General features: G+C 36.0%; 1 protein-coding gene across 2 annotated transcripts in view; it reads right to left on the reverse strand.

The window, feature by feature from the left end:
• Window positions 1-15,705: 15,705 nt before the first annotated feature.
• dctn3 (dynactin 3 (p22)) overlaps window positions 15,706-18,010 on the reverse strand; it is a 37,954-nt gene continuing 35,649 nt past the window's right edge. For both annotated transcript variants that reach the window (XM_062422798.1, XM_062422797.1), the window contains 5 exons: window positions 17,726-17,812; window positions 17,530-17,613; window positions 17,239-17,297; window positions 16,945-17,004; window positions 15,706-16,734 (listed from right to left, as the gene is read on the reverse strand). In XM_062422798.1, the coding sequence (XP_062278782.1) occupies window positions 16,648-16,734; window positions 16,945-17,004; window positions 17,239-17,297; window positions 17,530-17,613; window positions 17,726-17,812 (377 nt within the window). In that variant the 3' untranslated portion in view covers window positions 15,706-16,647. The remainder of the gene's footprint in view (window positions 16,735-16,944; window positions 17,005-17,238; window positions 17,298-17,529; window positions 17,614-17,725; window positions 17,813-18,010) is intronic.

The raw sequence follows: 18,010 nt of genomic DNA on the forward strand, positions 1-18,010 counted from the left end.
AAAACAGGAAAACGAAAAAGCGAAATTCAAATAACGGCCAAAATTTGTTTTTTGCAAATCTCTTTTATCATTTATTTGTTTCTTATTTTGGAATGTAACGAGGACGGACCGGAAGTGGTGGTTAACACCGTCAAAATAAAATAATTATTGTAACTGAGTTTGCAGCTCATCCAGGTTTAGAAAAAGAAACTCAATCCGCCGACCTACGCCGATCATTAGTAGTTTAACTGTAGGCTATAATAATAATAATAATAATAATAATAATAATAATAATAATAATAATAATAATAATAATAATAATAATAATAATAATAATAATAATTAAAACAAATATATCTATCTATCTATCTATCTATCTATCTATCTATCTATCTATCTATCTATCTATCTATCTATCTATCTATCTATCTATCTATCTATCTATCTATCTATCTATCTATCTATCTATCTATCTATCTATCTATCTATCTATCTATCTATCTATCACCATGAGACAGTAACTACATCCTACATCTAACTACAGATGTAAGATGAATGGAAGGTTGAAAATGTTTGCACAGGATAGTTGAAAGTATCACAGCAGCTGATGAACTGATCTGAGCATCTAAACATTAAACATTCCTCATCACATTTGATGGGAGCTAAGGTGTTTTACTTTATGAATGCATTTGTTTATTTATTTATTGCAAACAACATTGCGACCCTTGTCCTTGGCCTTTATACATAATATAACTAACAAGAGCTTATCAGTTAAATTGCTTGCCCAATAAATATTGACATTTTCAACCTTCCATTCATCTTACATCTGTAGTTAGATGTGATGTAGTTACTGTCTCATGGTGATAGATAGATAGATAGATAGATAGATAGATAGATAGATAGATAGATAGATAGATAGATAGATAGATAGATAGATAGATAGATAGATAGATAGATAGTTTTTAATTATTATTATTATTATTATTATTATTATTATTATTATTATTATTATTATTATTATTATTATTATTATACAATTAAACTAATAATGATCGGCGTAGGTCGGCCGATTGAGTTTCTTTTTGTCAGCCTGGATGAGCCGCAAACTCAGTTACAATAATTATTTTATTTTGACGGTGTAAACCCAACTTCCGCTTCCGGCCCGTCCTCGTTACATTCCAAAATAAGAAACAAATAAATGATAAAAGAGATTTGCAAAAAACAAATTTTGGCCATTATTTGAATTTCGGTTTTTTTTGGTTTTTGGTTTAAAACGAAATATGAAAAAGGCGGCGCTTTTTCTTTTTTTTCGTTTTCCTGTTTTGACAGAAAAACGGATTATACTTTAGTACCTGGACCTTTTAATACAGTTTTATATACTTTGTTTCTTAAACTGTATTCTCTCAGTTACTGAAGGAAACGGGATATCTCCTAAAAATTCTTCCTGTGAGTTCGCCGAACTGCGAACTCTAGGAAGACACCAACTGGATAATTACTTGGATAACAAGACGTGCAACGGACACACATATTACAGATCAACTGATCAAGAAATTGCTGAACACATTAATGAAGTGATTAAAAATGGATGTAGAAGATATTATCTAATGAAAAACAACTGTGAACACCTGGCTACCCAAATGCGCTATGGATATAACACTTCAAGACAGGTAAGTGGCTTCTTCAGCAGTCTGCTATCAATATGTTTGCTATTCTCAGGACAGCACCCGGTTTATTTAATTACTTTTATATTCTCAGTCAAATCTTAAAGGATAAAGCTGGTGCTTTTATTATTGTCCACAAATCCCAATCTCAACACTTTCTGAATTCTCTACCTTGTCTGTAACTCTGTTTCAAGCCTGCTGATCTCCACTGAGTATCTAAATGAGGGTGCTCAGTATGATATATATACATATACATATATATATATATATATATGTATATATGTATATATATCATACTGAGCACCCTATATCAGTATGATATATATACATATACATATATATATATATATATATATGTATATATGTATATATACATATATATATATATATATATATATATATACATATATATATATATATATATATATATATGTATATGTGTATATATATCATACTGAGCACCCTCATTTAGATACTCAGTGGAGATGTATATATATATATATATATATATATATATATATACATATACATATATATATATATATATGTATATATGTATATATATCATACTGAGCACCCTATATCAGTATGATATATATACATATACATATATATATATATATGTATATATGTATATATACATATATATATATATATATATATATATATATATATATATATATATATATATATATATATATATATATATATATATATATATATATATATATATATATATATATATATATGTATATATGTATATATATCATACTGAGCACCCTCATTTAGATACTCAGTGGAGATGTATATATATATATATATATATATATATATATATATATATATATATATATATATATATATATATGCTGCTTCAGAGGTTTTTCCTCACGACCAGAATACAATTATCTGGGGGAAAAAAGTACACATTGTAATTGTGTGTAGTGTTTGGAGATTAATTTAAATTCCTGAACCTGTAACTCAGTTGAAAGTGTTTCTCTGGACAGCTCTTAATGGTTTTGTTATTTCCAATTTATGCATAAATGCACACTCCAATACATTAATTGCTGAAAAATGTATAAAAAAACATCTAGTTTAGCAGATTATAAAAACACTCCTAATTATTAAGACTAGTATTACAATTACAGTTTTTTCAAGTTATTAATAATGATAACGGAGACAAAAACAAACAGGGTTTACACGTGACCTTATTTAATCTAGTGGAATGTGAGGTTTTCTGTGCAAGATTTAACTTGCATATGATTTGTTTTGTCCTCAGGAAGGCACGGCGGGCCGTCTGTTAACCTGGATGTGGAACAGACGTAGGAGGTCACCTAGAATGCACCAAACACATGGAGGCAGCATGTAGGAGTGGTTCCTGTGCAGTCCAAGCTGCCTAAGGAGTTCCAGACAAGCCTAACAGCTGTTCTGTTGTTGTTCCCTCTCTTTAATTAACAGGGTCTTACATGAAATAATAAAAACAACTGATCAAGAACTGACTGCCTGATGTTTTCCCTGTTAATGTGAAAGATCATTTCTAGTTGACAGGGTTACTGTCAAATATATCCTAATGTTAAAATTAAACTGAGTATTACCCTCCGTCCATCTGTGGGATTAGAAATGATCATTTACGGAACCTGATGCATTTTTGCATTGAAGCAGTAATGATAACATTTTAGTTTCCTGTTTATATAACGGAGGGTTTTAGATTTTCACTAACAAATGAAGACATTTACTGCAAACATTTTAATCAAACTTATGTTGATACTTATGAGCATGATTAATGACACCACAACAAATTTGGAGCCAATCATAGTCCAATATGCATCTTACAAGTGTGAAATAGAAACCTGAAGCCTTTGCATATTCATAGATAAAGACATTTGAGTTGAGTAAAAGAAGTAAATGTTAAGGAAAACCATATGAGACACAAATTATTAGTCAAAGTAGGTCTTTAAACATATCTGGAGGTGATGTTTAACCCTTACATAATGTTACATATTGTCTAATTTGACCCATTCTTACATTCGAGAGAAGAAAAAAATCCGAAAACACAATTTAAAATACTGTTTATTTACATTTAATATCTTTAATTAAAAGCATTACATTCTCCAGTGTTATGTATCATTGGACCATTATGTCTTCTGATTGTAAATTATTTTTCTCCATTAATGAAAAGCATAAAAACTAACAAAAGAAACCACTCTGTATTCTCTGAAAGCTTTATTAAGGATTAATCACCAACTTTTTAATGACTGATTGGATGATTTGAGGTTCTTAAATGATTTATAGTGACTAATTATGAGGGGAGGATGCTGTGAAAGGCCTGAATATGAACAGTATGTAAGGGTTAAGTAGGTTACTTTAGTACACATATACTCATTAACTATCTCTCCCCTATAATCATAATAAAATATAAGTTAATTTATCCCAGGATTAGTGACTTTAGCAGCTACTGGTTGCTAATGGTTGTAATTGTTTAAACATGTACATGAACATTAATGAGTGGCTATATTTTCCTTTAATGAAGATTTGCAACTAACAAGGATATATTGCATAATAAACTACAACTCGAATGTCTTTAAGGACCAGTGTGTAACATTTAGTGACATCTAGTGGTGAGGTGGCAGATTGCAACCAATGCAACAAACACTAAAGGCCCTCTATGGAGGTGGAAAGTACTCACATTCTGTACTGAAGTAGAAATACTACAGATACTGTAGAGACTGATAAAAGTAGAGGTACTGATTCAACTCCTTTACTCAAGTAAAAGTAAGAAAGTACATAAATGAATTTTTACTTTCAATGATTGTTGGTGACTTTATTATTGTCCACAAATCCCAATCCCAACACTTTCTGAATTCTCTACCTTGTCTGTAGCTTTCTGTTTCAAGCCTGCTGATCTCCACTGAGTATCTAAATCAGGGGTGTCAAATATATGGCCTGAGGGCCATAACTGGCCTGAAAAAGGCTTTTCTGCTGCTTCAGAGGTTTTTCCTCCTGACCAGATTGTAGTTCTCTGAAAAAACAATGAACACACATTGTGATCGTATTTTAAAAAGTCATATATTGAATATTGTGCAAAATGTTGTCAATCAGCAGCTTCTGTGCAAAATAATATTTAAAAAAACATCATAATAATCATATTGAACTAATTTTTCTTGAGACATCTCAGGTTGTTCATTTGTTGGCTGGTGAGTCTTTCAGGCAGCAGGAAGGTGAATGTGAAATGGAATCAGGCTGAACATAAACATGCACTTTCTGCATTTATGAACTGAACCTTGTGAACTTTTATCATATATATAGTGACGTGTTCACTGTCATCACATTAAGTCTGTGAGGGTGCTAGACTCTTACCCATCAGAGTTCATTTCACAGTACTGGTATTTACAGTTTATGCAATATTAACCTTACTACAAGAGTAAACTTGATGTAAACAGATATGTTAATATAACAGCTTTTAAAGTGTATTTCTAGCTACGTACTACAAGACAAGACCTGACCATTAGTGTTTGGAGATTAATTTAAATTCCTGAACCTGTAACTCAGTTGAAAGTGTTTCTCTGAAATGCTCTTAATGGTTTTGTTATTTTCCAATGTATGCACACATATACATGCACACTCCAACACATGAATTGCTGACAAATGCTATTATAATTAACATCACATCAAGGGCCTGATATAGGTTTGCTTGTGTATAGCCTACCTGTGCAATCTTGACATCACCGCAAAAAATATGCAAGTTGATCTACTAACATAGTAACGCTTGCGTCTTTCAAATGTGCAAGATAATACACACTGTCCATTTAGTAGTACGTTTGACATAATGAATATGTAAAATGGGGCGTTTTAACCCCAGTGTGCAAAATACAGGGAGGAGAAAATGCAAATATGTTATTTAGCACACCCATATTGTGATTTACCAAACCTGAATGTCATTTTTCTGATGGTAACTGCGTCTATAAATAATAAGTTAGGAGTGTCTATTTGCAACCCTGGTACAAATAGCCTCGGCTACACAGCTGAACTATTTGCACCCTAAACGTATAACAACGTGAAAACATGGCGGACATTCATCTTCCACGCCAGCAGAAAGGACGAATTTAAAGGTTTCATCTCTAATGTTTGTTCTAAAGACATTTCTGGCGGGAAAGTTGTATTATATTTTCATAATCTTTCCTCAGTGAAAGCATACAAGCGTCAGTTTGTCAGTCAAAAATTATTTGTCGAAACAACTGATCAAGAACTGACTGCCTGATGTTTTCCCTGTTAATGTGAAGAATAATTTCTAGGAGACAGGGTTACTTTCAAATGTATCCTAATGTTAAAATTAAACTGACCCCTTGTCGATCTCACCTCTACAGCATGAAACCTGTAAGAACAGCTGTTTCAATTTTAATCCTTCAGATTTTAATGTTAACTTATGAGCATGATTAATGACACCACAACACATTTGGAGCCAATCATAGTCCAATATGCAGCTTACAAGTATGAAATAGAAACCTGAAGCCTCATAGATAATTAAATTTGAGTTGAGTAAAAGAAGTAAATGTTAAGGGAAAAAAATAATATTTACCAACCAGTTACATACTGTCTAATGTGACCCATTCTTACATTTGAGAGAAGAACCTTAAAAACTTTTTATTTTAGTCAGAAATTTGATCACTATACAAAAATGGAAATATGTCAACTCACTAAAAGGGTTTTTGTGCAGCTGATAGACATTTCTGTTGAGTGTTTGACTCATATTCGTTCAAAAATATTGTGTGATTGTAAATATTTTTTCTCCATCAACAAAAAACATTAAAACTAAAGAATCTATCTCTGCTCTCTGAAGGCTTGATCACCAATTTATTAATGACTGATGAGGTATAAAATTATGCATAGAGACTAATTATGAGGGGATACTCTGAAATGCCCAAAATGCAGTGTGTGAGACTAAGTGGCATCTAGCTTGGCAGGAATGCAATATAACATTCATAAATGTGTTTTCATTAGTGGATAATCACTTTAAAATCTGACTCATTTGCCCACCATGATGCAACTCCATGTTTTGGAGTTGCCCAAAATGGACAAACCAGACACAGGCTCTGGAGAGGGCCTTTTGTGCGTGTTGCATTAGTTGCAATCTGCCATTTCACCACTAGATGTCACTAAATGTTATACACTGGTACTTAACCCTCACATACTGCTCATATTCTGACTGCTAATTAGTCTCTGCACCCATTCACATTCAGTCATTAATAAATGTTTAATTAATCCTTCTGCGTTATTAATCAAATGGAAAAGAGACATTCACGATCACCGTCCAGGAGAACATTTTATAGAATATGATTAATATAACAATATGTTTTAATGCTGATTTTTAAATTGTTTTCCTAATCCTTTTAGGTACCAAAGTCTAATTGGGTGCAAATATTGTTTAATGTTTAAATTGTTGAAACATGTTTAAATGTTCTTATCCCAGTACATGTGTATATACAGAACATTTTATCATTGATATATCATCAGGGACTCCCAAACTCCCAAAAACTGGGGTGAAATATTTTTTTCTCCAAAAAAATGTAATTCATGCCATAGAGGGTTAAACAATTATGCATTTTATTTACATTTTTGAATTCTGTGGTTCATATTAGGAAAGGTCTGGCTGAAAGAAAATGTGTATTGGATGTTTTTACACCTCCCAAATTATAAAATGGGTCAAAATTGACCCTAAACAATATGTAAGGGTTAAAGAAATTTGAGATGTAGTTTATTATGGGATCTACGTAAATAAGAATGAAATATCTTGTTTTCTAAAAGATCATCATTACAATTCAAAGGAAGATTAAACATATACTTAATGCTAACATAGAAAGTGATGCAAAGAACATCATATCATTTTTTGAAACACAAATACTGTATGACTTACATGTAATATAAGTAATATGTAAGATATCACTGAATTTGTTATGTTTAAGAGAGGGTGTACTAATTTATGATGCATACTGTATCTTTGTTTGTTGCAAATCATATCACATATGTTTCTACTATTTTGTCCTTCTAATGAAATATCTAACTATCAAAATGTGTTTAAAACCCATAAAACATTGCTTGAGGTTGTAATTTGTTATTCATTAGAGTCTTTCCCAGTGGTATACTTAGAAAGTAAGACTCATATTAGCTTAATATTCAACCCTGTTCTGCATGAAGTAATAGTTTTCACCATTAATTCAGTATGTAACAGATGGCTGCTGTGATGTGTCATATTTCTGATCTCACTCATTGACTGATTATCAAAATAGATCTTGAGACAGTATAGCCACTTCAACAGGAACAATAAAACGGACACAGCAGCTGCTCACTTGGTCATTATTTTTTATTCCAAATAATAAATAAGGAACATACAGAAAAGACCAAGACTTAGCCCTTAGAAGAGCTGCGGCCCTTGGAAGAGCTGGGGCCATTGGAAGAGCTGGGGCCATTGGAAGAGCTGGGGACATTGGAAGAGGTGGGGCCATTGGGATTGCAGGGAGCATCAGAGATATCCTTCACATAATCCTTCAGGTGCTTTTTGTTGATTTTACGGTTAATGCTGAATTTTTCACCACTCTGGTTTAACTGTAAAAAAACAAAAAAAAAGTGATTAAATTCATTATGACCTCAGAACATATAAATGAATGGGCCACTGTTGAATAAGTCACATACCTGCAGTGAAACCTTCACTCCGTACCGCACATAGGTAGCAAGGTGTTCACAGTTGTTGCTAAGGGCATCGTAATGTTTACATCTTTCTTGGATGCGTTGAATTATTTGATCCTTGGTTCCTTTCACATATGCCTTTCCTTTCTTATCTTTGTAACCATCAAGGTAATTGGTCTTCTCAGGGTTGTATTGCATATTGAATTTTCTGAATACACATAAAGGTCTGAGAGGATGTGCAAGATCCTCTGTAAGAAGAGGAAAACAATTGTTAGCAGTGCTGTATGTGAACACTTACAATACATACTTCTTTTTTTGTCTATTTTGCTGGTCTCATCTTAACCTTCATGTCGTCCTCCCAGGTCAAATTGAACCTGTCTGTTTTGACTGTTCCTTCTTTCCTTCCTTCCTTCCATCTGTCCTTCCTCCCTCCCTCCCTCCCTCCCTCCCTCCCTCCCTCTATCTTATTTCCTTCCTCTCTTTTTCCTCCCTTCCGTCTTTCCTTCTTTCGTCCGTCCGTCCTTCCTTCCTTCCGTCTGTCCTTCCTCCCTCCTTCTCTCTTTCTTTCCTTCCTCTCTTTTTCTTCCCTTCCTTCTTTCCTTCCTCCCTTCCTTCTTTCCTTTCCTTTCCTTCCTTCTTCCTCCCTCCCATCCTTCCTTCCTTCTTCCTTTCCTTCCTTCTTCCTCCCTCCCTTCCTTCCTCCTCCTTTCCTTCCTTCTTTCCTTTCCTTCCTTCCTTCCTCCCTCGATCCTTTCCTTTTCTTTTTCCTTCCTTCCTTCCTCCCTCCCTTCCTTCCTTCCTTCCTTCCTCCCTCCTTTCCTTCCTTCTTCCTCCCTCCTTTCCTTCCTTCTTCCTCCCTTTCTTCCTTGACTCGAGGACAACAGGAGGGTTAACAACAAGACTAGAGGTAGCAGCTCAGAGTATGTCCACACGACGCAGGAAGATTTTTAAACCTCTCTTAGTCTCTACATTTCAGAGCCTTGAGTAAAGGAGTTGAATCTACTTTTACCAGAGTATCTGCAGTACTTTTGCCACCTATGTGCAACCATAAAAAGGCCAGGCTGTTACATTCCTTTCCAGATCTAAGGTTACAAAATGGTGTAAATTGGCGTAATTTCTACACAGAAGCAGTGTTTTGAAAATTAGGCAGTGTAGTGTAGACATAGTCTCAGTGTGACCTTACTTAAGCACAGCCTTAAGTTGAATGTTACATGCTGAAAACATTTATATGTTTTCCATGTGATCATTTGTTGCTTAGCACAAAGCTAAAAGTACAGCTTTTTCAGCATGTTATACCGTACTGTGCAAAAGGCCACCACTAGCTTTAATAACCATCCATATTTATTTTTTTAAGATGTATTTTCTGGTTGTATTCTAATAAAGAGACTGAGAAATAATTATTTATGGTCATTACAGCATTGCTAAAACAACAAATCTAATGGTGGCCTAGGAGTTTTGCACAATACTGTTTATATATAAGGAGATATATTATGATCAGGTCACCAATAGGGCTGGGTATCGTTAAAAAAATTATGAAACCCTTAAAGTGATACTGATACCAATTGAGTAATTCATTTGACTTTTGCCCAGTACTGTATAAATCCAATACAGAACAAGTTTGTAAGTTCACTTACTTAAGCGTTCAAACTGGTATTCAGCATCGTTTTTACCAGGATATTCCTTTCCCACATAAACAGCAAAGTGCTGTGAGGTAATTCCTGCATCAGATACAGGTGGGAAAGAAATCAAATCTCCAAATTCGAACTGTGAATGGAAGAAGTGGAAGAAATTAATGCTCCAAACTCAACTGATGAATACTAGAGTAATGGAAATGGACAGAATAATGATAATAAACATAGGTGGTAGCATGAATTTAAAAAATGACACTGAAACAAACATGTAAATAACTTACATCATGACTGTCTACTTTGGTGATCACCAGTAGAAGGATTACAGCCACCAAGATCAGCTTCTTCATTTTTTCAGTATGAGGGACTGTTATAAATAATAATAATGGTAAATAAGGGTTGGCAAGATGAGCAATTCAAAAATATCTTTTGTTGGTTTTATGTCATTTAAAATGACATTTGCACCATTTTTTAACAAAAGTAAGACTGAATGCTTCTGAAAATGTCAAATGATGTAACCACAAAAAAATGATGAATATTAAATATTTTATCCACCAGCAGTGTATTTAAGTGGACTTATACAAATAATTACTTGATTTAAAAACATCAAATGAAAAGAAACATTCTTGGAGTATTCCTGCATTTACATTTTAAAGCCTTTTGTCAATGTTGAGCAGGAAATATCCTAAAAACAACATTTTTTTCTAAATAAATGTTGACATATTATGTAAAATTTGTTTAAAAAATTATCCAGTATATAATCAGATTTTTATGAAAAAATACTGGTTACACCCAGGCGGGGAGTTCCGGTCCTCTGAAATGAGGCCAACGAGGAAGTAACTTAAAACTGCATTCTATAAAAAGGCCACCAGGGGGCGACCGTTTTGGTGTCAAAAAGACTTCCGTCTCTATACAAGTCAATGGAGAATTCACCAACTTCTCACTTGATTTCTAACCTCAGTAAACGTTTTCAAAATGTGTTTATGGTCTCAATCGCTAGTTTAAAGCCTTCTTCAATGCAGTATGATGTTCATTTGTGAAGTTTTGGCCTCCCTGATTTTATATTTGATGATAAAGCAGGGTATGCATTAGGGCGTGGCTACGTCGTGATTGACAGGTTGATTGGTTCACAGGTTCAGGAGGGCGCCTCATGCTCCTCATGATGCCCATATAAGTAGAATCCATGTTTTTATTTTTCCTGGCATGCACCTGAAATTTTTAAGATGGCGCTGCCCAGATCCGATACTATTGGCTTACGAGCAGCAGTCCACAATCCAATGGGTGACGTCATGGATGTTACGTCCATTTCTTATATACAGTCTATGGTTACACTATTGGACACCAGCTTGCATCATGTCATTGACCCATGTACATGTAACAATAAATCAAACTAAAGTAATTGGATTCCACAAATAAAATAGTTTTCTAAAATGAAGAAACAAATGCAGTGAATGTAATGGATACAATAAGTAAATGTGGGTTCATATCACAAAAGCAAGACTGGCTCAAAATTTCGCAAGAAATCGAAGGATTTAACCCATGAGACTGTGTTTGAAGAAAGGCAGAAAGTAGAAAAAATAAAAATGTAAAGTAGACACAGGACAGATAAAACCATGACTTACCACTGATGTGTTGAGGAGATGGTAACCAGTATGATTTAGCTTCTTGGCACTATAAAACTACTCACACACACACACACACACACACACACACACACACACACACACACACACACACACACACACACACACACACACACACACACACACACACATACACACACACACACACACACACACACACAGAGAGAGAGAGAGACACATGTTTGAATTCTTACTACAATTTGAAGGTTTATATGAATAATTGCATCAATGGTCTGAAGTCTTAAATAACCATCATAAGAACAACAGTGAGATGTTCTTGGCCAAAAATCCTTAAAGATTCACTCCAGACATTTTTAAAGACATTCAAAAATACTCTGATTTGACTAACTATTGTGTCTGATATGTACCAAAAACAAGAAAATCTATTGCTTCCTTAAAAGTGCTTAAAATGGAACCATCCACAATCTACAAATATGCAAATATTATTCATTTCAAAAGTTGAATTGCTGGACACATGATGTCTCCTACTTTATTAAAAAAGTCAGTTTTCAGTGTTTGTGCTTTGGAGCGTTCAAGTTTTTTACATCACGCTTGTGTAAGTTGTATGGTGGACCACATTTTGTTCAACTGTTGTAATGTCACAAATCATACACACCTTAAACTCAGATTTTAAGATGAGCACAGAAAAAGTTTCTGCTCTCAGAAAATAAATGTGAAAACAGCTTTCACAGTGAAGCTCTATCATCCAACTCAAGGAACAAGAAGAAAAACAGTTTTGACTAGAGGAGGACTTTAAGCAATGCCATTTTTCCCCCTCAGTGGACATACATATACATTTGTTAGTCATAGTCATAGAGTGAATAACTTCAAAGGTCTTACCTTCTCCAGAGCAGCCGTGGAAGCCTCCTGGGACAGAGGAAGGCATCTCCTTATATACACATGAGAACAATTCACATGACAATATGAAGTCTTTGTCCAGCCCATGTGGATCATGGCTGTACCTCATTTTAATATTACTTAATACACTGAGGAAATAGCAGCTATCAACTCTTATCAACTCTTATGTTAACAGTGTCTCTGTTTGCTTAGTCACACAGCCAAAGACACACTGATGCTTTTACATATCCACCATCAGGATTTTGTTGTTTGTTGTTTTGTTTGTTTTTATGTAAAGCACATTGAGTTGCCCCTGTGTATGAAATGCGCTATATAAATAAAGCTGCCTTCCCTACTGGACTCTGTCACCTGGTTTGGCTCATAGGTTTGAGTTTAAGGCCCATTAACTGTTTGGTTCAGTCATTTGTCTACCTGGTTTCCAGCATCAAATAAGCTCTGATAAATGCACTATATACTACCTGCCTTAGACCAAATGGTAGACAGGCAAAGTTAAGCCTCATACTTATATTTCTGCATAGTTCTGCTCGCTGTAACCCTCATTCTCTGTCACAGTCAATGAAACAGTAAGTTATGAGACCCAAGAAATAAAAGATAAAGACATTTAAATCCATTGAGCTTTTGATACGGAGCTCATTATAGTAACAATGGACAAGTGTATCTTTCAGAGGACAGTAATAAAAGATAAAGCCATCTATTATGTGCTAACCTAGCTGCCAATTGATATAGAAGTCACAGCCAGTAAAAACTGGTGCTCGGTAGTCAAATCAAGAGTTAATTTCAATACGTTCATTGACTCACTGGACAGATAAAGCTCCTTTCTCGTAGTATTCAAATAAGAACATCAGACTTGTTCTTTTAATGATGTGAAGTGAGCTTACCACACATGCAGGAAACTGAACTTCTAATTAAAATGTGCTCATTTTATGTATTTCAAACATGTGACAATGTAAAAATGTAAAAATGAAACACTGCTGAGTCCACACCTGAGCCAAGATACACAATACTGATTGGAGACTGACATCTGAGAGGGAGCTAACAGAGAAGTTGCCGACTATCCTCTCTACACACACACACAAATAATAGACACCAAGAAATATTTGCATAACTCATTAAGAAAAAGCCATCTGGTCCCTTATTTTTTCTTCCAGTTTTATGTCTTCCTACTTTTTATAGGATGTGTATGAAATGATCTTACCTCTTAATACAGTGTTGCCTGTTTTCCCAGAGAAGTATTGAAGAGGTGCTCAAATTGTTTTGTTTTTTTTATTTCTAGGGAGGAAGACTGTGAATGACACAAAAACTGTGAATGCATCCTTTAATTACATGATAGCGCAACACATCCTCACCCCAAGAATAAATGTCACTTGAAACAATTGAAATGATACTACACTGTTGCTCATATCTCCAGCTCAGCAGACCGACTGCAGCTGCATTACACATCGGTCTGGTCTGCTTTCTGTGTATGCATTACTCTCTCTGTCTCTTCCTCCATTTATTTCTCCCTCCATGATTGTTGAATGTCAGTGCATCTCTTTTTAACCCTCCTGTTGTCCTCCCGGGTCAAATTGACCCCATCTCTTTTGACTGTTCCTTCCTTCCTTCCTTCCTTCCTTCCTTCCTTCCTTCCTTCCTTCCTTCCTTCCTTCCTTCCTTCCTTCCTTCCTTCCTCTCTCTTTCTTTAATTTTTCCTTCGTTGTTCCCCTCCTTCCCTCTTTCTTTGCTCCCTCCTCCTTCCATACTTCTTTCCTCACTTCCTTCCTTCCTCACTTCCCTTCCTCCCTCCCTCCTTTCCTTTCCTTCCATCCTCCTTTCCTTCCTCCCTCCCTCCTTACTCCTTTCTTTCCTTCCTTCCTTCCTCCCTCCCTCCTTACTCCTTTCCTTCCTTCCTCCCTCCCTCCTTACTCCTTTCCTTCCTTCCTTCCTTCCTTCCTTCCTTACTCCTTTCCTTCCTTCCTTCCTTCCTTCCTTCCTCCCTCCCTCCTTATTCCTTTCCTTCCTTTCTCCCTCCCTCCGTACTCCTCTCCTTCCTTCCCTCCTTCCTTCCTTCTCTCCTTCCTTCCTCCCTAACTCCCTCCCTCCTTTCCTTCCATCCTTTCCTCCCTTCCTCCTCCCTTCCCCCTGTCCTTCCTTGACCTGAGGACAACAGGAGGGTTAAAAAAGGACTGACATCAAAAGCAAACATTTACTACTGATATTTTATATTGGTTTGGTTTTGACACACTCTAGTGTAGTCTCGCTTTTCTGGTAGATAACTGCACATGCTTTTACATACCTAACTAAGACGATTCACAGCTGGGAGCCAGGAAGAGAGGAGTTACCCTTCAGTAACTGCCAAACATGCAAAGTATGCAACAGTATCACCGGGCTGTCGTCCTCCCGGGTCAAATTGACTCTGTCTGTTTTGACTGTTCCTTCTTTCCTCCCTTCCTTCCTTCTGTCTGTCCTTCCTCCCTCCCTCTTTCTTTCCTTCCTCCATCCCTCCTTCTCTTTCCTCACCCCTACCTTCCTTCTTTCCTCTGTCCTTCTTTCCTCTTTTCCTTTCTCCATCCCTCCTTCTCTTTCCTCACCCCTACCTTCCTTCTTTCCTCCCCCCTTCCCTTCCTTTTTTCCTCCGCCCTTCCTTTCCTCCTTTCCTTCCTTCTTCCATCCTTCCTCCCTTCCTTCGAAGGCAACAGGAGTCAAAGGCTGCATTACAGTAAAATGATGTACATTTCTGAACTTACCAGACTTTACCAGCTGTTCTATATTATTGTCCTTTAACCCACTTTGTCATTATCTCATTGTGTAAATACTTTTGTGAAAGCACTAATTGTCATCCCTACAATACTGTTGCACCTTTAATGTGAAGAGATAATTAAGTGTTAATTTTAATGATTTTTTTTTTATTCAGACTTGTGTGTACATTTATTATTTAGACATTTCTTTCCCCTTGTCTGCCTTGATTGATAACTGAGGTGATTAAAATCAGAGGGAGGTTAAGTTTACAATAAAAGTGTTTAAATTGAATATTTTTCCCCCTGGTCCTATGATGAATTCAACCCTAACCCTAACCCTTTTCTTTTTCAGTAAACACTGGTTTCCATGTTTGTATATTGTTGGTCACATTAGGAAAAGCCCAGCTAAGATAAATGTGTATGAGGTGTTTTTCCAGCTCTTAAATGTAAAAAAAAGGGTCTAAATTTCACCCTGAACAATTATGTAAAAGGTTAAATAATTTGTAGATACAGAACAAAATAGACGTCACACACTGGAATATAATCCAAGAAAACAATTTATAATAATATTTATTGTATACACTGCAGTCTTCCTGTATGACACATGAGACATGTATCACATTTTCAAACCACGACGACACCTGGGAATAATAATGAAGCTAAGATATTAAGTTTATGCAACTCTATCTTGTCAGGAGGCGTCCAGAGGGGAAATAACTAAAGCCTTGAACAGTCAGTGTGTGTGTGTGTGTGTGTGTGTGTGTGTGTGTGTGTGTGTGAGTGTGTGTGTGTGTGTGTGTGTGTGTGTGTGTGTGTAAATAAGTAACAGGGCAGAATAACAAGTCTTGTGACTGGCTTGCAGTAAGGAATGCATTATAAGTAAAGTCGATATACGGGCATGAAAAGAAAAAAAAAAGCTCTACAGTCTGAAAATAAATTAAAGAGCAGCAGCAGCATCTCGGAGCTGTCTGAGTCACACGTCGACTTCCTCCAAGACGGCTGATGAAGAGTCACGTTATTTCCACCGGTCTTCACATCCCAGTTTTATTATAGGACTGGGTTTTTATGAATGGTACGATATTACAGTTTTGGGAGCTGGGAGTCTTATTTCACTGATAACAACCAGCCAGCAAAGAGATCAAATCTGCCAGTAAAGTGGCAAATTTAAGCAACTGGGGGGAATTCTCTAGAAACATTCAACAATATTAAAGAATGAGTTAATTAATAAAATCAACTGATTCAATTTTAAACGCAGGTGATGAAATGATTAGCACTAAATACAACCTCTTCATCTCAGTTTTTGTTTTAAGTTATTTCGGGGGGAAAATTGGATATGACTGACTTTTATACAGTGAACAAGCTACATAAGAAACACTGGTCTGATCTAAAGCTCCTGCCACATTGTCAGTCTTCTTCTTCATCATCATCATCATCATCATCATCATCATCATCCTCATCAGAAGTGTGTGTGTGTTGAATGGAACTACTCCACAGGCCGGATACCCTTGGCCTCCTCTAGGCTCCTCAGGGTCTCGTCCCAGTGGGTGAACTGCTTGGACAGCAGGAACATCTGCAAATAAGAGGTCAAAGTTACATTTAGAACAAGTTAGCTGCTAATTGACTTATGACTTTGTTTATGGGTCAGTGACAAATAAGAGTTGGCAAGATATGCATGCATCATGTTTGTTAATATGTGGGTCAGTGATTTATATTTATTTATATTTATGTTATTTATGTTTATGTATTATATATATTTTTAATTCAAATAAATTAAGAGTACCATTTTGTTGTATTCCTCGAAAAGCTTCTTCACTTCCTGGGACTGAACCTCAGTTTGGTCCTGAAGAAAGAAAGATAGAGAGAGAGAGGGAGAGAGAGAGAGAGAGAGAGAAAGAGAGAGAGTTAGAGAGAGCGAGCGAGCGAGCGAGCGAGAGAGAGAGAGAGAGAGAGAGAGAGAGAGAGAGAGAGAGAGAGATAGAGAGAGAGAGTTAGAGGAGTTGACAGATAAAACCTAATGTGAAAGAGAGATTTTTAAAAACGGGGCAGATGGAGAGAGATAAAGAGAGGAGGTTACCTGCTCTTTGATGTGAATCTGTGACAGACGCTGCAGTTTGGTGGCATGTTCGGGTACGTCTGTGAAGAAAAACAAAATCACCAAAATAAAAAAGGATGAAAGTCATTTTCCGTCATTTACACCGTTTAACAGCCCAACGTGACGTCCTGCATCACAGACTTCCTCCCAGAAACATTTAATAGACATTACTTTAAAAATCAGACTATTGTTTTCTATTAAACAATGAACATGAGCTCCTTCCTCCTTCATTATCAAGGCAAATGATTCTTTGTCCCACCAGGTGGAACTCACCTCTGATGTACGTGCTGTCCAGCAGCGGCTGCATGGTGCTGACCTGCTCCAGCAAAGCAGCCTGGGAGAGCAGGAAGTCCTCCTCTGTTACACACACACACACACACACACACATTTTAACCCCTTTAAAGCTTTTTTTTAATAGATGTAATTTCTTCTTTGTCTCATCTAACCCAGAGTGCTCCTGGCTTCTTACCAGCGAGGATGAACTCCAGCTTCATGGTGTCGGGTACGGTGATGTGGTCGGTGAACTGAGGGTCCAGGTACTTCAGCAGGTCCTCAACTGCACCAAAGCATCAAAAAACACACGATCAAAGACTCATCACTCAAACACAGTCTGAAATCTGACTATAGAATAAAGGCCCGTCCACACCAAGAACTGTAACTATAGCGATAATTATAAATATATAGTTTTAAATGTCGCCATAACTCCAGTGGATGGTGGAGTTCACAGCACAACTCTAAAAATAACGACAGCGGT

This window comes from Scomber scombrus, chromosome 7 (assembly GCF_963691925.1).
Source record: "Scomber scombrus chromosome 7, fScoSco1.1, whole genome shotgun sequence".
NCBI lineage: Eukaryota > Metazoa > Chordata > Actinopteri > Scombriformes > Scombridae > Scomber > Scomber scombrus.